The sequence below is a fragment of the Aythya ferina genome, assembly GCF_964211825.1.
Source record: "Aythya ferina genome assembly, chromosome: Z".
NCBI lineage: Eukaryota > Metazoa > Chordata > Aves > Anseriformes > Anatidae > Aythya > Aythya ferina.
In genome coordinates, this window is record NC_140299.1 from 20769159 (window position 1) to 20793950 (window position 24792).

General features: G+C 40.1%; 1 protein-coding gene across 1 annotated transcript; it reads right to left on the reverse strand.

The window, feature by feature from the left end:
* Nucleotides 1-22: 22 nt before the first annotated feature.
* DEPDC1B (DEP domain containing 1B) lies at nt 23-24527 on the reverse strand. The gene is made up of 11 exons (XM_084503988.1): nt 24387-24527; nt 23760-24025; nt 17535-17670; nt 15561-15688; nt 14645-14775; nt 12561-12608; nt 11991-12131; nt 3274-3440; nt 2168-2344; nt 1308-1493; nt 23-1012 (listed from the first exon to the last, which is right to left on the reverse strand). Exons 1-11 carry the CDS (start codon nt 24432-24434, stop codon nt 851-853), a joined length of 1590 nt encoding a protein of 529 aa, XP_084360114.1. The 5' UTR covers nt 24435-24527; the 3' UTR covers nt 23-850.
* Between the last annotated feature and the right edge of the window lie 265 nt (nt 24528-24792).

Genomic DNA, 24792 nt, shown 5'->3' on the forward strand with positions numbered 1-24792 from the left:
AACCTGAAACTCACTAAGTAAATACCTGAAAACATTAATGCTTTAATTGCTCAGAGGTGCTGTCACAATCAAGGTATACACAGTACAATAGGTTTAATAATGTAAAACAAATGAAATCATTAAACATAAGAAATGTAAGGCTTCAGATTTTTCTCTGAAAATGTGTTCTATTGGACCGGCATCAAATTTTTGTCCAGCAATACTTAGAGTTATGGAAAAGAGTTAAAAGACTGGGTTGATTAACAGACTAGGTCTGCAATAGTGAAATCCATGGAACTTCAACAGGAGTTGGGTCAAGCTATAATGCATCATAAGAATTAAAATTAAGAATGAGTCTTTGCAGTTTTCTGAAATAAACCTTACATATTAAGAACACTAGGCTAGTGTACACATTATCAAAAAATCCAGTGTTTCATACTTATTCACTTCTGTACATAATATGAATTTCTCAAGCTACTTGTGAATAAAGGCCAACTAGTTTACATAAGAGATTCATCTTCAGAAAAAAATGCTGCTCGCTAACAATATTACACAAATACATTTAGACCTTGAAATAAACTACTGAAAGTGTACCTTATCACCCATGTAAGTTAATCATCGAGTTTTTAAAAAAATACAAAACATTTTAAAAGTGTTTTACAAAAATACTGATATTGGTTCACATTTCTAACTCCTCAATACTTTCCTCTTCTTTTGACCTTTTTTTTTTTTAATACATTCTCAACAGTATCCCCAATACTCTTTTTTTTTTTTTTTTTTTTAAATGAGTTAATTACATGCTGCTTAGGCTCCTTTTGCATAAGATTGACTGATATGTTCTGACTCAGTTCGATGGTGTATTACAAACCGTTCACATCCGAAAGCTTCTGGTTCTGTGAAATGGTTGAAAAGGCTTTTTTAAGGCCCACATCAAAATTGGTGGTTTCTGTTTAGATTTTTCAGGAAATAGTACTGCTTCAGTTTCAGGGGTAGGAAATCGTTCTTTATACACTTCAGGGTAAGATTTCTGAAACTAGAAAAACACATTAATTTAAAATGAAAAATTCACTAACACTTGGCTTATTAAACAATGTCACCTCCATTTACAGAGCAAAAAAATTCCTCTATCAGACTATACAGAAAATTAACTGATATTTTCCAATATGGCTTGATTCATTACAGTACCTCTATTAAAAACAATTAAACAGCAGTTTAATTGCCCAAATATCTATTATTTTAAACCTCTATATTTGCCTTCAATACTTTACACCTAAGTCCTCATAAAGAAGTTTTAAAAAGTCAGTAAAGACTGAGGAAGAATTATTTACTTGTTTGAGCTTCTTCTTCTTGTCTTTCACAGATATTTCTTTGTTCATTGCTATTTCTTCCAATAAAGCTGCCAGTGGTTCTTGAGAGCCAGTAGCCCTTTGGTATTCAAACTCATCTGTGCTGATTTGGTGACAAAAAGATGGAGCAGGAAAAGTTGCATCAGTGTCAGCCCCAGTATATTTTATCTGTAAAAAGAGGAAAAAGAGCTGTTCTCTGCAACAAATTTGCAAAAACCAGCCTAATCGAGTTGTCCATCATTTAGGGATTAATAAAGTCATTTTGGTCATTAAAGTCATTAAATGTTATTCACAGACATTAAATGGAAAAGGACAAGACACAACAAATTGTACTTATCTCCTGCACTATTTGAGCGAGTGCTAGCAAGTCAAAAAAAAGTAACAAGATAAAAAGGAAGTCCACGTAACTCTGAAAAAGTTACAAATGACTTACTATTTCAGTAAAAAAAAAAAAAATGGCTGAACTAAAAAGCAGATTTAAACAAAACAAAACATGGCACCAGGAAAAAGAAATAAAGTTATAAAAAAGTTGAGCAAGTATGGATGGCTCTACAAGATTGGGATTCCATTCCTGGAGAAGATGATGCAGACCAAGAAGACCAAGATAGCAACATATTTAAGTTTTTGTCTTTTAGTCATTGCATCATTCAGGATCAGCATAGTTTCATTTAAACATGTTGTTATGATTGAGTATCAGCATTCTGAATTAATTAGCTCTTCAAATGCTAGCAGAGACAGAACAAAGTGTTAGATCTGTCTTGTTGATCTGTAAGATCAACTGAAGACCAGAAAGCATAAGCACAGAAGCACAGAGACAAGATTTTTTTCTACTTGACACCTACTTGGACTCTTTGGACATGTACAACATGTTCCTCTATAGATGATTTCAAGGAAGAAGGAACATTTAAGATCTCCTGATAATTGTCCATGAGAAAAGATACTAGTTTAGCAGCAAGCAGTTCATCCAAGTCCATTTCATCTTTAGAGCAAAGAATGCAACGGGAAAATGCCTGAACCATCTGGAAAAAAACATCATTATTGTATATTTTTCTGTTTATAGAGAAAAGTAAGTTGTCTTAAAAAAGAGATATTTTTTAAAAAGATTAAAAGCACTATGCTTACCATACTTCTAATGCATCAGTTAAAAAAGTGCATTATGTATTGAGACGCTGCATGGATTGAAAATGGCTCTTGCCCCATAAACATAATCTAACTCTTGATTTTTGGCATAAAATGGCTGAATTCCATTTTATTCTCAAGACTTCATCAAATAGGCATTCCACACTGCTTTTCCATTTAGATAGAGCAAATATATTTTCAAGATTTTAACACAGCAATTGAACAAAAGTTGCACACCATACGGAAAACCTGATGCCATTATTTTCAAATCCAAACTTCATATCCAGCTTAGTACATGTAATCTCATACCAAAGTGTTCAGTTACAAGTCTTCTGGCTATGCACCAGTCACTTGACCTTTTAAGCACTGCCAGCACACAAGTTGTTCTGTATTGTGTCATAGATTACACCACTAAATTAAAACTTAATACAAAGTACTTGTAAAGGATTGTAAAGGATTCACTTCTAAAAATAACATTTAGATTATAATGTAATTATTCTAATCAAGTACAATTTAAAGTTAATTAAATTATAACTTTAGCAGTCAATAATTTAATTATTTTAATCAAATACCATTCATTATTAAACTCTTAATTGCTATGAAGCAAATTTGGATTTCTGAATGCTACTATAGGATTTTTATGGACTGGCTCTCCAGCCAAGTCTTCTGTTGTCCTACTCCATGCAGAAGACTTGAAAGTTAGCAAAAAGACTAGAAAAACTATTCATCAAATAAGCAAGCTGTCCTTTGTACATACTCTCTAGTAAGAATATTTTATCCATTCTATTTCAAAAGCCTTGTCCAACTTTCTGCATTCCACTATACTTACCAAGGTTCTGGTCCTCACTGATTCAGAAAGAGGTGGCAAATCTTGGTTAAAGCTAATTCTTGCCATCATCCTCACCAACAGCTGTAGTTTCCTCCGATTTTCTGGTGGCAGCAGCAGACAAGATATTTGGAGAGCTTCTACAGCCTTGCTGTGTTTTTGCAACAGACCTGGTTTATACAAGATCAGGAAATATGGCAACATTTCTCAATTACAATTTTCCTTAAAATTTAATACAGCACTTTCAAATCCATCTCTAAATTCCTTCCCCACATACTCACAACTCCATTCCCCAAATAGTCTAGAAATATATTCCTAGAACTGGACTCACTTCACACTACTCACTTTAAGTATTTATAAGACTACATTCCGATACATTAGAAAATATTAATTATCATAACCCAAAGCTGCAGATACTAGCAAATATGAGCTACAATATTTTAGTTCATCCTTTGCTTATTTATGACACTGAGATCTGAATATGGCTGAGATGTATGCGCAGATGTAGCAACTGTATAAAAATAGTTGTCTGGTGCAACAACCTGCGAACCCAAACAAAACATGTTCTCATACTTCATTACCAACAATGATGATGATACTGGCATGTCCCTCAGACCTGTATAAGTTGAATTTGTGTTCTAATTCTACTTAAACTCTTGAGAAAAAAATAGTGTAAGCACACAAGATAAATTTGAAGATTGGATACAAATAGTAAAATCTGGAGGTAGCTTATGCACCTATAAATAGGTTTTAACTTCAAAATATCATCCTCTTTTGGGTTTCTAAGGCTCATTCCAAGGCTCAGTGAAGGAAGCATGTACTAGACATTTGCTTAAATAGAACTAGTATCAGATTAGAACAGCTGTCAGAAGAAAAACATCTGATTGACTGTGGTTTCACACTGATAGCTAGCTAGGCTCCACCACATGGCTCTCTCACTCCCCCTCCTCAAAGGAAGAGGAAGAGAAAATACAGTGGAAAGATAAAACTTAAAATAAGGACAGGAAGATCGGTTATGAATTACTGTCACAGGCAAAACATACTCAGCATAAGGGAGATTAATGCAATTTATTGCCTATTACTAACAGACTAGAGCAGTGAGAACTAAAAGCAAACTGAAAACATTTTCCTGCCCCTCCATCCATTCTCTTCTATGTCTTTCCCCTAAGTGGTCCAGAAGAATTGTGGCTGCAGTCAGTCCCTGATGCTTCGTCTCCTCCACTCCTTCATGGTCCCTCTCTGCCTGTGCTCCACGTGGGGTCCCTCCCATGGATGCCGTCCTTCCCCAGCTGACCCTGCGGGGGCTGCCCACAGGCAGCAGCTCTTCAAGCACTGCTCCCACACGGCTCCGTCCCACGGGGTCCATCCATCCCCCAGGAGCAAACTGCTCCAGCACGGGTCCCCCACGGGTGGGGGCAGCTCCTCCCAGACCCCCTGCTCCTGCGTGGGCTCCTCTCCATGGGCTGCAGCTCCGGCCCGGGGCCTGCTCCTGCGGGGGCTCTCCATGGGCCGCAGCCTCCTCCAGGCCACATCCACCTGCTCCACCGGGGGCTCCTCCACCCATGGGGGGGCTGCAGTGTGGAGATCTGCTCCATGTGGGACCCATGGGCTGCAGGGGGACAGCCTGCTCCACCAGGGGCCTCTCCCTGCACAGCCCGCAGGGGAACTGCTGCTGCTCTATGCCTGGAGCACCTCCTGCTGCAATGGCCTGGGGGCTGCAGGGCTGGTTCTCAACCCTCTCTCCCAGCTTCTGTTATGCAGCAGTTGTTTTTCCTCCTTTCTTCAGTCTGATCACCGAGAGGCCCAACCAGCGTCTGCCCAACAGCAGGTCCCTTTTGGAGCCAACTGGAGCTGACTCTACTCTGACATGGGGTAGCTGCTGGGCTCTGCTCACAGAGGCCACCCTGGCAGCCCCTCTTGCACCAAAACCTTGCTATATAAGCCCAGACTGAAGACCAACAACAATTTTCTATAAAAAAAAAAAAAAAAAAAGGAACAAGACAACAGAAATGCACCTTTTCCATATAATTATGGAGTAGTTGATACTGGATGGCACATGGCACCTGTGGAGATTCTCTAGACCTCTCCTCCCACTAAAAGCAGGGTCACCTCTTACAACCAGTCAGGTTTTGACTCACTTCATAATTTGAAGTTCCACAGACTCTCTGTGAAACTTTTGCCACTTTGACACTTTTTTCAGATTAAAAAAAAGCTATGTTCACAAGTATAAATGGAATTTCCTAAATTTGCATTTGTGCCCATTGTCTAATTTTTCTATTGGATATCACTAATAAAAGCCTGGTCCCCTCTTCTTTACCCCGCCCTACATCAGGGTTATATACACATTAAGAGAAGGCTTCAGGGAAGGATCTTATTCAGTCCTTGCTCTCAACCTTCCCAGTATAACAGATGCTTCAAGCCCATAATCAGTCGTCTTTGTGGACCTTCGCTGGACTCACTCACCAGTGCTGACTACAGAGTAAAAATCGGCTTTTTCAGTCTGATGGCAGCTCTTAATGCAGCTAATACTTCTTTGCCACAAGGACACATTGCTAGCTATTGGCCACATTGATATCCACCTGGACTACCAAGTCCTTCTCTGAAAAGTTGCTTTGAACCCAGTTACCCACTGAATGTATCTGGCACATAGTTAATCCTCCTCAGAAGACCACCGGGCGTTTCCCTTTCTTGATCATGAGATTCCCATTTGCCAATTTCTTCAGCCTGCTGGGCCCCTCAGAGTGACAGTACAACCTCCTGCTACATTAATTGCTCTTCCACATCATATGCAAACTCGCTTAGGGCACATGCTGTCCCAAACAGGGACATGCTGTCTCAGGTCATTAATGAAGCGTTAATAACCACTACCAGCAGTGTTACCAATTCCCTGCCCTCCCACCGCAGTGTACTGCCTAGTGACTGATCCACAGGTAGACTACATGCCACTGATCACAATCCTTTGAGCCCAGCAATTTAGCCAGTTTCAGATCTATTCTATTGTAAACTTATTAGCCTGTACCTTGTCAATTTACTTAATGATGTGATAGGATACACTGTTGTTCAATATGAACAACATTCACTGCTGTCCCCTCATGTACTGTGCCAATCATGTCCACACAGTGTAAGAAGAGGAAGTTGTTCATTATTTAAAAATGAAATATACAATAGAAAAAATACAGCAAGCAAAACAGACAGTATTCCCAACAAAGAATGGTAAGTTAACTATAGTTAATTGCATTTTCAAAGCAAAACTTTTTCTAAATTCAAAGGAAGCTTTGGCATATACACCGGTGCCTACATTTAGAAGAGGAATCCAAGGAATAATAATCATAGAATCATAGAATATCCCGAGTTGGAAGGGACCCATAAGGATCATCAAGTCCAACTCCTGGCACCGCGCAGGTCTACCCAAAATTTTAGACCATGTGACTAAGTGCACAGTCCAATCGCTTTCTAAATTCAGACAGGCTTGGTGCAGTGACTACGTCCCAGGGGAGCCTGTTCCAGTGTGCAACCACCCTCTCGGTGAAGAGCCTCTTCCTGATGTCCAGCCTAAACTTCCCCATAATGATCATAATGAGATTTATACATACAGAATCATACATACAGAATCATTACAACGTATGCAAAGAGTAAGTTTAATCTCATTAAGTTAGTAAAATAACTGATGATCACTGACAATGACCACCAACACCTCGGTCATATTTCCTTAGCTAGTTTGAATGCTATTTCAGCATTTCAGCATTTCAGCATTCCTCTTGGAGAATTGCTCTAGACAGTCACTTCACTCAAAATGAGCAGTGAGTGAAACACGGTCACACAAGACACCTGTGATTTCTGCAAAGAGTTCTCATGCTTTAACATAAAGATTTTAAAAATATACAAAAAAGTCACTTCATAGCTACATCAATGACTAAAAGTCATGATCTGCTAACACTACTTTGGCTAGACCTTAAGTCTTCCATTAAGCAAAAAATTTACACACTGAAGGAAGAACAATAAACCTTGTAGAAAGGCTGCAATTCTATTATCAATTCTAATATCAAAAATCAACAACTTGAAGACTGAAATCCTTGCACGTAAATTTCTTAAGACTGAAAATTATTGCCGGTTTTGAAAAGTCATGCTACATTAAAGAGTACAGTCACAGATATGGATCTGTTTTTCCATGATTTGTAAATGCACAGGTTGCTAAGCAATTACTGCTTCAGAGGCAGCACTCAATACTAGCAAGTCACCACCGACACATACAGGAGAGTACTGTGCAGTGTGCATTATCTTCTACACCTACCTACAGCTTTGTAAGGGTCCGTACCTTAGCCTCACTGCTGAGTGAGGACTGTGTTATATAGTAGGCAGAACCCCAAACTCTCCTCTTTCTCGCAGCTCAGAAAGAATATCCCTCCTCCCTCAACCAAGAAACCCAGCTCTAGTCTCAGAAGAAAGAATGCAAGTCATTAGAGATAACCTTGTTAGCAAAATAAATCACATATTTTCATCTTTTACTTCACAGAATGGTTTGGGTTTGAAGGGACCTTTAAAGATCCCAGTTCTGACCTACCATGGGAAGGGACACCTCCATCCACACTAGGTTGCTCAAGGCCCCATCCAGTCTGGCCTTGAACACCTCCAGGGATGGGGCATCCACAGCTTCTTGGGCAATCTGTCCCAGTATTTACCACCTTCTGAGTAAAGAATCTCTTCCTTGTATCTAAGCCAACCCTCAGTTAGTTTAAAGCCATTCCCCTTTGTCACTCCACTATCACTCCACTCCCTGACAAAGAGTCCCTCCTCAGCTTTCCTGTAGGCCCTCTTCCAGGTACTGGATAGCTGCTATGATGTTTCCCTGGAGCCTTCTTTTCTCCAGGCTGAACCACCTCAACTCCTTCAGCCTGTCTTCACAGTAGAGGTGCTCCAGCCCTCTGATCATCTTCATGGCCCTCCTCCTGACCTCACTCCAATGAGTCCATGTCCTTGTTTTGCTGGGGCCTCAAAGCTGAACACAGTACTCTAGGTATGGTCTTTCAAGAGCAGAGGAAGGTGACAATCACCTGGGGACCCTGCTGGCCACAGTTCTTTTGATGCAGCCCAGAAAGCCATCTGTACCCTGGGCTGCAAGCAGACATTGCTAGCTCATTCATGTTCCATTTTTCTATCAACCAACACCCCCAAGCCCTTCTCAGGGCTGCTCTCAACCCATTTTCTATCCAGCCTGTATTTGTGCTTGGGGTTGCTAGGACCCAATGCAGGACCTTGCACTTGGCCTTGTTGAACCTCATGAGGTTCTCACAGGTCCACCTCTCACATCTGTCCAGGTCCCTATGAATGACATCCATATCCCTTTCCTTCAGTGTGTTGACCACACCACACCGCTTGTTGTCATTGGCTGAAGATGCCCTCAATCCCCCTGTCCACATCAGGAACAAAGATAATACCAGTTCCACCACAGACCCCCGAGGAACACCATTTGTCATTGGTCTCCACTTGAATATCAAACTGTTGAGCAGAACTCAAAGTGTGACCATCCAGCCAATTCTTTATCCAGAGTGTTCCATTCACCAAATGCACCTCTTTCCCACATGGAGACAAGGATGTTGTGTAAGACAGTGCCAAATTCTTTGCACAAGTCCAGGTAGATGACATCAGTTGCTCTTCCCCTATCCACCAATGCTGTAATCCTGTCACAGAAGGCCACCAAGTTTATTAGACATGATTTGCCATTGCTGACATGAAGCCATGCTGGCAGTCCAGCAACCTCTGTTCTCAGTGTGCCTTAGCAGTTTCCAGGAGGATCTACTCCATGACCTTGCCTGGCACAGAGGCGAGACTGACAGGCCTGTAGTTCCCCCAAGTCTTCTTATTTTTCCCTTTTTAAAATGAGTTATGTTTTGCCTTTTCCAATCCCTGAGAACATCACCAGACTGCCATGACTTCTCAAGTATGATAGACAGTGGCTTAGCCACTACATCCACCAGTTCCATCAGATGCATCTCATTGGGTCCCATGCACTTGTGCACCTTTAAGTTCCTTAGCTGGTCTTGAACCTGAACTTCTCCTACAGTGGGCAGTTCTTCATTCCCAGAGTCCCTGCCTTTGGATTCTGTGACTTGGGTAGTGTGGCTAGATAACCTGTAAGTGAAGATTGAGGCAAAGAAGTCATTCAGTACCTCAGCATTCTCCATATCCCAGGTAACCACGTCCCAGGTAACCCAGTCTCCTGTTTCCTTCTTGAGGGTGCCCACATTCCCACTAGTCTTCCTTTCCTGACATACCTATAGATTTTCATGTTACCTTTGACAGCCCTGGCCATATTTAATATCACTGCTTCATCTTTCCTAACCTGATCTCTGGCTGCTTAGATAATACCGTTGTACTCCTCCCAGACTTTGTCCTTGCTTCCACCCTCTATAAGCTTTCTTTTTCTGTTTGAGTTTGGCCAGGAGCTCCTTCTTCATCCATACAGGCTTCCTATCATTTTTACCAGTCTTCCTCTGTGTTGGAATGTATTATTCCTGAGTTTGGAGAAGGTGATTCTTAAATATTAACCAGTTTTCTCATGCCCCTCTTCCTTCCAGTGCTTTATCCAATGGTACTCAAGCAAGTAGATCCCTGTAGAGGCCAAAGACTGCTCTCCTGATGTTCAGCGTTGTAGGCTTTCTCTGCATACTCCTCACTGCCCTAAGGACTCCACCATTTCATGGTCATAGCAGCCTAGGCTGCCTTTGATCACTGCATTCCCACAGGCTCCTCCCTGGTGGTGAGAACAAGGTCCAGCATAGCACCTCTCCTCTCTGGCTCCTCTATCACTTGGAGAAGGAAACTGTCATCAACATATTCCAGGGACATCCTGGATTGTTTAATCCCTGTTGCACCTCCAACAAATACGTTTTTAAAGTTCCCCATGAGGTCCTGGCCTTTTGCATGTGAGGCTGCTCTTGTCTATAGAGGGCCTCACCCACTTTTTCTTCCTTGTCAGGTGGCCTGTAGCAGACACGCACTATAACATCACCTGTCCCTGCTCTCCCTTTAATCCTGACCCATAAATTCTCTGCAGATCCTTATCCATCCCCAGGAAGAGCTCCATGAGCTCCAGCTGGTCACTGACAGGATAACACCCCCTCCTCATCTCCCCTGCCTGTCTTTCCTAAAGAGTCTGTATCCTTCCATTCCAACACTCCAGTCACAGAAGCCATAACACCATATCTCTGTGATGCCAATAAGATCACAGCCCAGCAATTATATGCACGCCTCCAGTTCATCTTATTTACTCCCCATACTATGTGCATTTTGTAGAATCATTGAATGGCTTGGTTTAGAAGGGACCTCAAAGATCACCAAGTTTCAACTCCCCTGCCATAGGCAGGGACACCACCCACTAGATCAGGTTGCCCAGGACCTCATCTAACCTGGCCTTGCACACCTCCAGGGATTGGGCATCCACAACCTTTCCAGGTAACCTGTTCCCATGCCTCGCCACCCTCTGAGGGAAGAATTTCCTCTTAACCTCTAACCTAAATCTCCCTTCTTTTAGTTGCAAAGAGGTCACTCTGGAACCTTTACTTCTGTAGGCTGAACAGCCCCAGCTCTCTCAGCCGTTATTTGTAGGAGAGGTTCTTCAGCCCTCTGATAGTCTTTGTGGCCCTCCCCTGGACCCACACTAACAGATCAACCTCCTTCTTGTGCTGGGGGCTCCAGAACATGCATTTGCATAGAGGCATTTAAGTTGGGCCCCTTATTTGCTTTCTTACTGGTAGTTCCAAGCAGTTTTGAGTGCAAAAAGGAGAGTTAGGCTCCATGACAGGAAGCCGAATTGTCTTCTTGGCCTCCCTCTATTGGCTAAATAAGGAGCCTAAACAAAACAAAGTAGGCTGGAAAGAATTTTTAAGGATATTACCAAGAATATCTATTGTCTAAGATGGAAGTCAAACTATATTCAATTTGAAGCAAGATTGTCAACTAGATACTAACAAAGTATTAAAACGTCAGTTATTGTTAACGTGGTTTGCAAGTCTCTGTACTTACTGAAAGAGTGGTATATAACCTTAGCAATTAGTCAATGCAATTATTCTGAATTTTTTGAACACCAAAGTTTATTAAATGCAATGTTATCCCCTGATTACTATAAAGCTCAGGAAAAATGGCATGCTACAAAGTGTGTTTCCTTTTTAACTCAGAATTTGTTCTTTCCTGAAACACAAACAAAATGTAATCAAATATGTTCGTATTTACTGTGTCTCATTGGGCTATAGGGTAGGTGAATCCATTATATCAAGCCTTAAAAAGTTGTAGTTAAAAATTACACTGTTCTTTTTTTAAAGCACTATAGTGAGTTTATGTCTAAGTTGAAGCATTGAAGGATGCTAATTTCCCTCAAATATCACATTTCTAGGGTTAAAAACCGTCCTTATAGCCCTATTTTTTAATCTAAATTTCATCATTTAATCAGAATTTATCTGTTAGGTGCGGCAGTGTTAAGCAATGACTAAAGGACTTTAAAAATTGGTTTAAGAGTCTTCTGCCTCTAGTCTTTATAATGTAATCAAAAATAGAAGAATAAAACAGTTTTGAGATATGAAATCACTTTAAATAGTGAACTGTTTTCTACGTAGAATGGACAGGTTCTAGAGAAATAAACTGTGATGCTGTTTTGATTATGGCAAATTAATCTCAGGTTGTTAATTCAAAAGAATATATTTTTTGTTAAATCCAAGACCACTTACCTAACACACAAACAAAAATATCAAAAAAATTAAATGTAAGAAGTGGTTCTTTCATCTGGCCAAAGTAGTCCACTATAGTTTTGAAGACATCTCTTTCAAATCCTGAATATGTAGGCTGCTTCAAATCTGAGCAGCTTGGCCCTAAAAAAAAAAAAAAAAGACAGTTAATTTGCAGCTACCAACCAGGTCAGTAGCTTCTATTCCAGACCATATAAATGCAAATCCTAGCAAAAAAAAAAACAAATGCTTAAACAAGCTATTCAAAATAACTTTTTCCTTATATTTCCAACAGATCTAGTGAAAGTACACATAAAAGAAATACAAGTAGATATGAAATAATATTAATAGGATCTTTACACATTTCATGGAAATAAACTGCATTGTCAGGAGAAAATATGCTCAATATTCTTTTCCAACTTCGCTTTCAAGGCCAGGATCAGAGCAAATACTGACTGTGAATATAAATTATATATGATAAAGTGGTAAAGGAACAGCCAGTCAGTTCAGTTGATTTTTTTAATGGGCTTTTAATATTTTTCCATTTTACTTATAATTTTCCCATTTACTTACAATTTGCTAGGCATTTCATTGCTGACAATATCCAGTGAGGTAGGTCCTCTGCATAGGGGGAAAGACATGGAGAAATATAAAGGTTAAAAAATCCAAGACACTTGTTAAACAAACTCTAAATAATAGTGAAACTGAAAATTCATTGCATTACTCCTATACATAGATTGCAAAAGTATATTATTCCTGAATATATAAATATCTCCATCATATAGTTTGAACTGGATCTATACTATAGCACTTTCAGTACTCAGTATCAGTTACACCACTGCTTGTACAGCTCAATCAGCAAAACCAATCACATAGTAACTCCTTACTGTGCCTTGTAAAAAGTTAGACAAACGCCTTCAAACTACATATTCACTACTGCATTACAATAAGTTGCTTATTTAGCACTGAAGATGGTGAATAGCACTTACACATTCAGTTCTGTCATTTCTGACAAGGGGAAGATAGAGGATAATATCTTGAAGTGCTTCAATTGTTTGGAAAATGGACATGTATATGCTCTAGAGTTGTTTATTTCCACAAACCAAGTCAGGTTCCTACCTGATACTTCACTTCTCTAGAGATCTCATGGAACAAGGTGGTAATATATTCAGTAACCTATCACAACAGAAGTGCTTTCATCTCTCCCTGATGAGCAAAGTAGTTTTAAACTTGGTGCTAGTTTCAAAACATGTTGAATGAAAGCTCAAAAATGAAAAGATCTAAGCTCCATGTGTATTTTGATGCTCTCTCAGTTTTTACTAAACATCGCCTTTATGTAGACACTCCAATTCAGGTTAGACTTCATACACTCCATACAAGGTCAGAGTTCTTCAGCCTAGCTTGACAAAGTTGGCTTCAGATGAACAATATCCCTACCCTTGTAAGTGAAAACTTGCTGCTCTTTCATTCTTTCAATGCTGATGTGGTGGTTTCACACAGGTAAGTAATTAGAGTCATGTGGTGAGCTTCTCACTCCCCCCCCCTCAAAAGGAGAGGAGGAAAAAATACAATGGAAAAGGGATCAAGGGTTGAAATAAGGACAAGGAGATTGCTCATGAATTACCATCACAAGCAAAACAGCCTCAGATTAAGGGAGATTAATGTAATTTATTGCCTATTGCTAATAACAGACTAGAGCAGTGAAAAGTCAAAAACATTTTTTCTCCCCATCCACCATTTTGTACCTCCTTCCCCCCACACACACAGCGGGACAGGGGAACAGGGGCAACAGTCAGACCATCGTGCTTTGTCTCTGCCACTCCTTGCCCCTGACTCTCCTTCTGCTTTACCAGGGGGTCCCTCAAAAGGCATGCTGTCCTACCGAAACTGATCCTATGTGGGCTTCCCACAAGCAGCAGCTCTTAAAGAACCATTTCAGTATGGGTTGCACCACAGGGTCCATCTTTCAGTAATGGACTGCTACAGCATGGGTCCCCCATAGGCTGCCACTTCCACTAGACCTCATGCTCCACCAAGGGCACCTCCATGGGCTGCAGTGTGGAAATATCTTCCACTGTGGTACACCACAGTGGGCAGGAGGACAGCCTGCTCCACCATGGGCCTCTCCACTACAGGCTACCAGAAAAATTCTGCTACAGCACCTGGAACACATACACCTCCTCCTTGGTGTCTGTGGGGTTGTTTCTCTGGTTCTCACTCCACTCTCCAAGTGGTGGTAGCACAGCAGGTGTTTTTTTTCTCTCCCTTTCCTAAATCTGTTCTCCCAAAGGCCCAACCAGTGTCACTGACTGGATCAGCTCTGGCCAGCAACAGGAACCTTTTGGAGCCAACTCTTGGCTAACATGGGGCAGCTGCTGGGCTTTGCTCTCACTGGCCACCCTGGAAGCTCCTCTGCTACCAATGTATTAGATTTATGTGGCAATGCAACTACTAAAGCAGGGATATGTTCAAGAGTAAATATGGAAGAATAAACACTGATCTTTGTTATTTGGACAATAGCATAGTCAGTAAAAACTCTAGTATGTTTGTATAACCACTTCTAAAGATGCTACATGTTAGTATAGATTAGAATTAATGTTCTTTCCTTAAACCAATAAACTACAATATAAAAAAGTGAAAATTTCTAAAGTACTCACTTGACTTGTCTTCTAAAATGACAATGCCTTGCTTATTGACATTGTATGCATTTTGGACAATATGCTTTGAATTCACAAGCTTTGTGTCCAACACTTCATCCAGAGAATTCAAACCCAAGACCTTTTGTAGTCTGCAAAAATACATAAACACATCGTATGTACATCTGATCTGAAAGAGGTAAACATAGTATTACAATATGTAGTTTTGAAAGGGTATTCTTTCCATTGTCTTAATCACGAACATGTAGAGGATACAGAATTTAGACATCTATTCTTCAATCACTTAAATTTCTATACTACTGCACCAGATCAGGTTTGTTACAGAGATAGTGTGCCAAGCCTAGATAAAAAGAACACATTAGTAAAGACTCAACTGTGGTGTAAAAATAACTAATGTATGTTTTTGCAGGAGGAAAAATAATATTCTAAAGTAAAGCTCTAAATTTTGCATAAGATAATTCATTCTGAAAAGTGTAACAAATATCTCAAAGCTTTCTCTACTCAGATATTATGTTTCTTATATTAAGTATTATACTTGTCATTAAATGGTGTCACGATATCATACCTATACAAGAGTGTTTCAGTTTCATGAAAAGAAAAAGATTAGCAAAAATGTGTTTAAACAAAACAAGCCCACACAATAAAAGGACTTATATACTACAACAGGAAATAAAAATTCAGAAGGTATTAAACAGTTTCCTCGTGGAAGTTATCTGCTGAATTTGATAGACAAATAACAGGTGGTATAGTTAGTCTAGCCACTATGACTTTAATGGCATTAATGAAACGTCAGTGGATGAAACTATAAGTACTCCTAGAGAAGGCAAACAATATACTATACTATACAGTCGCATCCTGTACATTGCATGCTATACAGTCTTACTCAAATTAGCAAATGACTAACAAGTATGCTCACCGTGACAAAGTCATGGACTTCCATATCTCTTCTATATTTGCTTGTGTTAACTCCCTACGGAGAACAAGTTTGCATGCTGGTACTTCCCCTATAGCTATGCTGTGACGCTTGTACCACATTTCAGAGTTCTAAAATCAGAAGAAAAAAACACTTCTCATTAGCTGATGATTTTTCAAATATTAAACAGTATAATATTTGTGGTAGAGCATGTTTCCTACTGCAAGTGATCTAGTTATTCTTAAGTTTTGGAAAAATCTCCAGAATGCAAGTATTTAGGTTTCATTGATGTTCAACATATTTTCTCTTTTATATAACATCTCCAAAGCGGAAAAATCACATCACTGACCATTAAAACTCAGGAGTCAATGGTGCCTAGTCCTCTCTTCAGAACCTGGCCCTGATTAAAACCAGTTCAAGTCACTTGTTTTTAACCACCATTCCACCATTATAACAGGTATGTAAAAACAAGAATGAAAGCCTGTGCAACTCTTTACTCAGCATTCAGATCCCAGCCTGAAGCTTGAAGATTGACATCGATGTCTCATTATGTACACACACAATACAAATTGTGTCAGCAACATACCTTAAAGCAGAGCTCTGGATCATTCCTGGTTACTGTGCTTTGACTTGCATCACAACCATCCTAGATCACATTAACAGTATTCCTTGTGATTACAACTAAGCCACAAAATGCACTCCAGGAACACGCCTAATTACTCCAACCACTAGTCATGTCATGAAGTGACAGACAAGAGCTAGTTTGAAATAACACCCTCTGAAATTTGTATCTGGCTTTCCATATCAGAATTTCACTACCAAGGTCCATGTCTATCAATTCACACACAGACAATAGGTGCTCCGATTGATGCTGCAGCAATTTATGGTTTGCTTAAACCACTTCCAATTACCTGTCCACTTCACCCTTCTACTGGAAGCTACACCTTTTTTATAAGACAGCCAGCAGAAGCAACCTTATTCCTCTGCCACAGATTCTTCAAGTTATAGTCCTGTATATTAACCAAATCTGCCAATGAATATGCTCTTTTTGAGCTATGCCAGATTTCATGCTGTCACATCCGAGACAGATGTAGATAGGCAGACCTTTGCTAACTCTTATCAGGGCAATAATCCTTTTCAGGGAACAGACGTTTAGTTTATTCAGGACCTCTAGATGTCCAGGAGAATAGTGGGAACTAATTTTCCAAACAGATCTCCAAGAAATCCAAAGCTAAAGCCCTGCACTGAATAGCATTAATAAAAAGGCCAAAGTTATAAAAGAAGTCCCAGCAGTTTACAAAAAGGATGTGAACACTCAGTGTAAACTGGAAGTTTGGAGCAAAGGTAATGCAGGAGGCCTATACTTTTAGGATGTCAAATTAGTAAGAAGTGATACAGTTTTATTTTACTTATAAAAGCAAATTTTTTTCAATTACTTTGCAAAAGCTGCAAAATTTGGTTTGGATCAAACCAAATGAACACAGAGTACAATGATTCTCCAAGCTCAAAAAAGACTGACAACAAAGCTGTATTCCTTTTTAAAAAAAAAGAAATTGAAGTTGTTGAATTACCAACAACTTCACAGTAGCTGGAAAGGGAGTAATACTGTATATATTCTGCTACATGAAGAATTTGAATAGGAGTTACATTGTAGGTGACGTTAAAGGAGCTATTTTGTTAACAGATGCTTAGATGTGTTACTGGAATTAGAGCAAACTGAGAGGTAAACATAGTGGTAAATGCAACAGTGCTGAATTTAGGATGCCAAGGATATTACAGTCTGTAGCAGAAAGAAAACTTAAAACCAACATCCTCAGCAAAAAATTAAGAACAACTTCATTTCACATACATTTAAAATAAAAGTATTTTACTTTTAAATCTATAACCAAATATTCTGTGCCACAATGAAGAAATCATTGGTTGAAATTGCTTTCCAAACATGCATATATCTGGGGAAATGAAAACTGAGTATCTTACCATTGTGACAGATTTCACCGGGATGTGTTCTTGGGAAACACCAACCTTCGTTTCATTCCAGTCTGGAAATTTAATGACTTCCTTTCCAAATGAAGGTTTCTTTGGGTATGGCTTCAGAGGTGAGGAAGGAGGAAATCTGTAATTGGAGAACACTTTTAAACCTTCTGAACTCCACACTATTCAGTATTTATCAGTGTAAAACCATGTACTAGACCTTCACATGTGTAAACACAGCAAAAGCCTTAGAGATGCACAATGCAACTTACTTGCCTGAAGACAGGTGTTGAATAAAAGTTCAGACATCTTAAGATATCTCATTTAGCCTCCCTGTGTTGCTCCAGAGTAGTTCAAGTCCTTTGTACAGCCCATGACATATCTGAAAGACTTGGGTGGACATTTGATCTCCCAGCATGTCTTAAATAGCACCGGCTGCTTATACTTCAACAACTGACCCTGGTCTTACCTAAAAGGTGTTGATTCTGCTGAAAAAGCGGTAGATAGATTTCACTCATGTCATGTGCACTGCTAGCACGCATATCCTAAAGCACATAAACGAGGCCCAGGCAGAATGGCACTTTCTGCAACCTGGTCTAGTGGGAGGTGTCCCCGCCCATGGCAGAGGGGTTGAAATTAAATGGTCTATAAAGTCCCTTCCAACCCAAACCATTCTGTGATGACTAAGTCATCTGATTAACACCTGGATTTAATTAGAATGCATGCAAGTGTCTACACAAAGTTTTGTTCACATTACCATGTTCTTCTGTGTCTACATGCTTTCTATGCAAAGACCATATGCAGCAGTTCTGGAGTATTTCTCCAGCTGTTTGTGCAGGAAGATCATTTGCCATTAAAGGCAATTCAAGAAATAACTTGAAATTGGCAGGAAAAAAACCTATAAGCTAGCTCTTGCAGATATTGGAAAACAAACAACTCCAAATCACATTAAACTCAGCCACGTCTTCAACTTGACCAGAATTAAATTACCTCCAAAACTAGGCCAGAGCACATACAAAGGAATAAATGGCAACACATCAGAAAGAAAAATCTGTTTCATAACATTCTTTATAAGCAGATCTCATTTACCTGCACTTCTATGTTTCAGAACCTGAGTTTCCTCACGCTTCAAGAAATTGCTTCTGCCTCCCTCATTCCCTTGATCAGAATGTAAAGGATGCTTATGGCAACAAGAGCCTGTACACCACTGCATAGCATACATTCGTATCTTAACAGAAAGCTTCCCATGCTCAAGAAATGCTCAAATTCTCTCTAAAATTTAACCCCAGCTCTCAAGGCAGTTCCAACATTCTATTAGTTTTCAAATTTGATTTCTCTTGTAATTTTATTAGTCCAGTAGCAATATACTGCATGGGTTAAACTCCTTATGGTTTTGACTACGCAACACTGAGCCCATTTGCCATGTTCAACAAAGCTCTTCAAGAAAATCTCTGTGTCACAGGGAGGTATCACTTATGACAAACCCAGAGGCAGGTTAGGAAGCATCTTTCCTGGAAATTTACTTTGTCTTTTAAAAGTACATTGCAGAAGATGTTCAGCTGTGTTAATTTTTTTTTTTTTTTTTAACAATTATTTGTTAGAGTTTAAGGCTATAACATCTGTTGTCTTTTTCCTTTGCTTTACAGTATTCTCAGTAGTTTCCTCTTTTTCTTCAAGTTCATTGTAACTTCTAGCTTTGTCACTTGCTACCCCACTTCCTCAAAGTATCATCAGTAAAGGAATGAGTTCTTACAATCAGAAAAGTATGTGCATTCCTCCTTTTCAGGTATGACAGCAAGGTGCAGATAGAGCAAAGCTTTTGGACGCCCAGTGAAAAGCCTCTGGTTTTATGTTTAATAAAATAATATTAGCTAAGAGCTAATACCTGGGGAGCATGCCAAGATTGACATGTTTTTCAACCAGCAATACTAGTCTTATAAGCCTAGAGAAGGAAGAAATAAAGCTACTTGTTTTTGTCTAGAGTAAAGGCAATGTCAACTAACCTCGAATTGATGGTGTAACAGATGCCACAGATGAATTCCCAGAGGTTTACTAGTAGTGCGCATGTACTGACCCTTTTGATTTTAATAAAATTGCTCTGATTCCAAGAAATGTAAAGCCTGAAAGCTTCCAAAACTGTAACATATCATTGTTATAGACTACACTGAGCCAGTAGGTCAGACTCACAGACAGCCTTCACTTATTTTAGAAGCCATAATAGTTTTCTCACTTGCATTTAATAGTTTTCTAACATTCTCAGGCAAACATTTGGCAACATCTGCTTTATGTTTTTTTTTATGGAGTGAATAAGAGAGGACAACCACAGTTGCACAAGAAATTAAGGAAAGATTCAACTACCTTGTTTCCAATGACACATCTCTGCAGAGTACAATTGCAGTTACAGTCAATTACCATAGAAATATATAGAAAAGATGTTGAGCACATCAAGCTTTAAAGAGTAAGGATTACACCAACAGAACTGAAAGCTCCTTGCATTGCTACTGAGAACATGGTGAGACATGCATTTAAAAAATTAACATTGGGGATGTCCACCAGAGGGAGCTGCCAGGACATTCAATAGGTGAGTAAAAGCGTTCTGGAAGAATGATGTTTAGTTCCAAAAACAGGAAAAAAAGCATGTTTTAATACTTAAACACCGAAAGATCAAGAATATGATTAGCTTACATATTTTATTTATGCATCATGAGTGGTGGAAAAAAAAGCTGGCTTCTATTCAAAATGCATGAAAGGTATACAAATTTATTTTAAAAATATCTTACTATTCAGTTAGTCACTTAGTTGCCTTTTGAAAGGGAAGTGGAGAAAAAAGTTAAGGTAGTTATCACCACAGAGCTCTCGTCTAATAGCAGAATGTTAGGCAGAACATAGAATGAAAGGCGTAGAGATAATTCACCCAACTCCTACAGTGACCTCATAGAAGTCATGGCTGAAAATACAAAGAAGAAATAAACAAAATTTGAATAAGTCATGATTATATCACAAAAAAACATAACCCCCCAAAACACCACCATCCATTACACAGAATGTAGATATATAGCAAAATACAGTTGTTTATATAAATATAATTAAATTCAGAAAAAAAATGAATTTTATCTTTTGACAAAAGGGAGTCGAAGTCTGTGAAGAAAGAAAACAATATTCAACATGTATGGCACCTCTGTGCAGATAAAGATGCCCTAAAAAGAACAGAGAGCAGGACTGGGCTAGGAAGTACACGGAACCAGTAACACATCTATCAGAATGAGCTCTATCAATGACTAATCATTTTAATAATGTTTCAGAACACACACTGCTTTTCTGTCCTTCAAAGACTAGGGGATAGGAGAAAGAAAAGGAAGTGATGGTCAGTGAAAACCCTGAGTCTGTGTTTGCAGGACACCTTAATATTCAAAATGTCAGACTGCCACCTTTTCAATTTTGAATGAAGAGCAAGTAATGTACAACACAAGTACGAGAATGTTCTGTTTGTGTCATATTTATCAGTTTACAGAATCAGACACAGAACACTGGTAGAAAGAATAAAACACTTCACACCAGAACATAAGCTATCAGTGGATGAAACGTATGCTGTGGTAAAAAGATCAAAGGAAGCCACCAGGTCTACAAAAGCTATATTTGCATCCCCCATGTGGTACAACCCATAGGTTCACAGTCTCTAAACTTTCTCCTCACAACTTACTTGTCCCTGATTTAGTCAGGGCAGCAGAAACAGAAGTAGAAACAGAACCCTCAAAAGTTTCAAAAAAAAAAAAAAAAAAAAAAATGGAAGGTACATTGTACTGCATTAGAAGTTTTTTTCCCTGCACAGCTTTCATAAAGACCTAATCTTGGAAGGAGACATGCGAGAATACTAGTATAAACAGAATAAATAAGTAGTTCTTTTATTTCTTCATCTGCAAGCAGACTTATATCTGAATGTTTTAAGTTTTATTTGTACACTTCTTTACCTGAGCTTCTTCCAATTTGAGGACAGTTTGAATGTTGGCGGCTAATCAACAGTCCTCACCTGGAGGATAAAATCCGTAAGGAATATGGATCCTACAGAGAATGGACTGGAGGACATTGAAAGGATTAGAGTGCATCTTCACAGATTCTGTCATTACTTGGGAGCAAGTATTAGAAGTAACAGAAGACTGACAAGTCCAGTAAAGCAAAGCTTGTGAAAGCTCTCTAAGAAAATAAAACCTAAAGCTAGAATTCGTAAGATCTAAGATAAGCTTGGAATCAGTCTATTGCCCAGTACCAACACGAAACACCAGAGGACATCAATTATTATTCATTTGTCCTACTGTTTCCACATCAAATGTTGCTTTAAATGAAAGCATTCCATTCTTCTTCTAGAAGAATGTGCAACCAGTAAGAATTGTTTGTACAAACAACCAAAGGATTGTTTGTACAAGCAATAAAGGTTGTTTGTACAAGCAGCAACCTGTGCCCTCCCCTTACTCTCCTCCTGTGTTTCTTCAAAACCCCTCTTCTTCCTCAGCACTACTGCTCAAATACACACCTGAAGTTATCCATACAACCAAGTTTGCAGTCTTTCTATTTCATTTCATGAACATAACCCCTAGAATCACCAAACCAGTATGATGAGAAATGTGATATCAATCTCTGTCCTCTGTCCCTCTGAGGATTTTCATGCTACTATCCTCTGCTCATCTTCCCAGCAGAAGGTGATCTGTAGCTTAAGAGACAGCTGCTTTTCCATTTCTGTTTAAACCAGCAAGAAGCCCACATCACACCCTCACATTTAACCTTAGGTCTTAACTTCAAGCTGGAGTCAGAATCCCTACAGCTTGTTTTCTATGCCTGTCTTCCAACCTCAACTAGTCAATGATTACCTGAACTATCCCCTCCTACGGGAGCCATAAACAGATGGCAAGAGGAGAGTTTAAGAAGAGGACAACACACAATACTTAACAGAGTCCCCACCCAGCCTGCAGTCATTCTCAGCTCATAAACTCCACGAGCAGCATGTCATTTGTAAATGGAAAATATTTTGACAAGTTCATCCAAGAAAGTCTCTTCCAAAGTATCTACATGTCACCGGGTCCTTAGAAGTTGTGTGTCAAATTTCAGAATTTAACATTTCCCTTTACTATTGATTACATTGAATTCCCCTTTATGGAGCTAAATAAACAATGTCACAGCACAGGTGCACAGCAAAGCAAAAAAGCTTAGGCATCATTTTGCAAACAGATTAGTTAAAATCGCAAATCAAAACAAAAATCTGTCTTTACATGAAATGAAAGATTTGCTTTTCCATGTATTAGGTTAAAAGAAGTAGGTATAAAAAATCATTACAAACTATTAATACAAAAAAAAAATCTGTAAGAAGAGGACTAACAAGTAGAAGTGTACCATTATTTTTTACCTATTTTCCTTACAGATCTGCATGAAGAGAGCTCCTACTACCTCAAAAGAAGACTCATCACAATATAGACACACCCATGCTCAGGCTAATGCTAATTTTAACACTACTGAACAGAACAACAGAAAGTACAAATTTGGAACCTGGAACTTCTTAACACCCAAGCCTTAACTGAAGTAGTAGGGGGTCAGAGAACAGCCTCCAACGCTGAGCTTTCATCACAAATAAAATTGTTTTCCTCTGTTGACAAACCACAAGTAAGAAGGTTAAACAATCTCCTTTAAACATGAGCAAATACAAATTTCTCAGTTTCAAAAAATATCTTATCTAAAGGATACATTGATGACCCAAGGTATACAAAAAAAAAAAAAAAACAATTGTTATGAATAACTTTTAACTTCAGATGTCTCTCTCTTCTCTCAGAAGGAATAGAAACTTAGTACAAAGTAGCTATGGGTGGGGTTGGATGCTCAGTGCCATCCTGACTTTCATCAGCACCTTTTTCACACAGAGTTTCAGTCACCAACAAACCTGATGTTTATCAACAGCAAACAGAAGTCACTACCTTCTAAAAGCTGCAAAAGCTTTTGCTAGTATTCATCATATGAGATCAAGTTAAAAGTTCCCTAAAAAATATTTTTTAAATAGAAATCAAACAAACATTAAATCTGACCCTTGTCATCACTAGGGAGACAAATGCCTTTAAGAGGAAAGAAAGGAAATAAAACACTGATACCGTTGCAACAGCATTCCTCAAAAATATTTGCAAGACTAATAACGTAAGTTATTAATGTATTCATAAAACCTAAGGTTTGCAGAGTCATCATCTATAGGCTTACCTGTACAAATGGCCATCATCTTGGAAATCCTCTTTGCCCCATCTTCCTTTAATGTCTTCAATAACGTGGTTTTTCAGGAACTTTTTAAGCAGCTTAACCGTCTGACCGCGAGTCACTTCGGGGCCGAAGTTCTGGTTGGAGCCGAGCAGCTCGTGCAAGCAGTCCACGGCCTCCGAGGCTTTGAAGCAACGCTCGTAGCTTTTGAAGCGGCAGCGGTGCTTCCGTAGGGGCATCGCGGCGCGGAAGAGCTCGATGATCTCGTTCCACTGCCAGAGGGGAACAAAGCAGCCCGTTAAGGGGAATGTCGCTTGGGCTGGTGGAAGGAGCTGAGAACTCAGGCGGGTGTGAATGCGGCAGCGCCTGCTTTTGGATCAGCTGTGCTGGCAAGCGCTCCGAAACGCGAAGCTACGCTTTAAATAGCTGAGATGTGGGAACATAAGAGGGGGAACAGGGGAATCCACAGCCCCGTGCTGCCCGCAGCCGCACCTTTAACCCCCCCTCCCCCCATTTTCCCATTTTAGGGCTTTAAATCTCCTCCCGGCCGCTCCCGGGAGACCCCCACACACCCCTGGGCGGGGACGGAGACCCCCCAGAGCCCGCAGCGGATCCCGGCGGGCGCCCACTCACCAGCCGCGTAGCGCGGTAGGGCCCGGGGCCCACCAGCCGCGCCGACATGCTGGGTGTGAGGGGTGGGGGGGGTGCAGGGGCCGGGCAGCGCCGTCCCCTGGGGAGCCACCGGCCGCACGCGCCGCGCCCGCCGGCCGTTTGAATCCCGGCCTGCCGGCAGCCGCCTTTTCTCATTGGGCGGCCGCCGCGCCACGTGACCCACCCACCGCCGCCTCGGATTGGTGGAGGCGGACACTGCCTTGCTCCGCCTGGGGAGGGGGCGGGGCTGGGCGTAACGGCTTTCTCCTCTCCCCCCCCCCCCCGCCCTCACCACACACACACAGAGGCGGGAGGGGGAAATGGCGGTTGCGGGGCAGGGCGGCTCCTGGCAGCGCCTGTCAGCGGGGCGGCTCGGCTTCCCTCACAG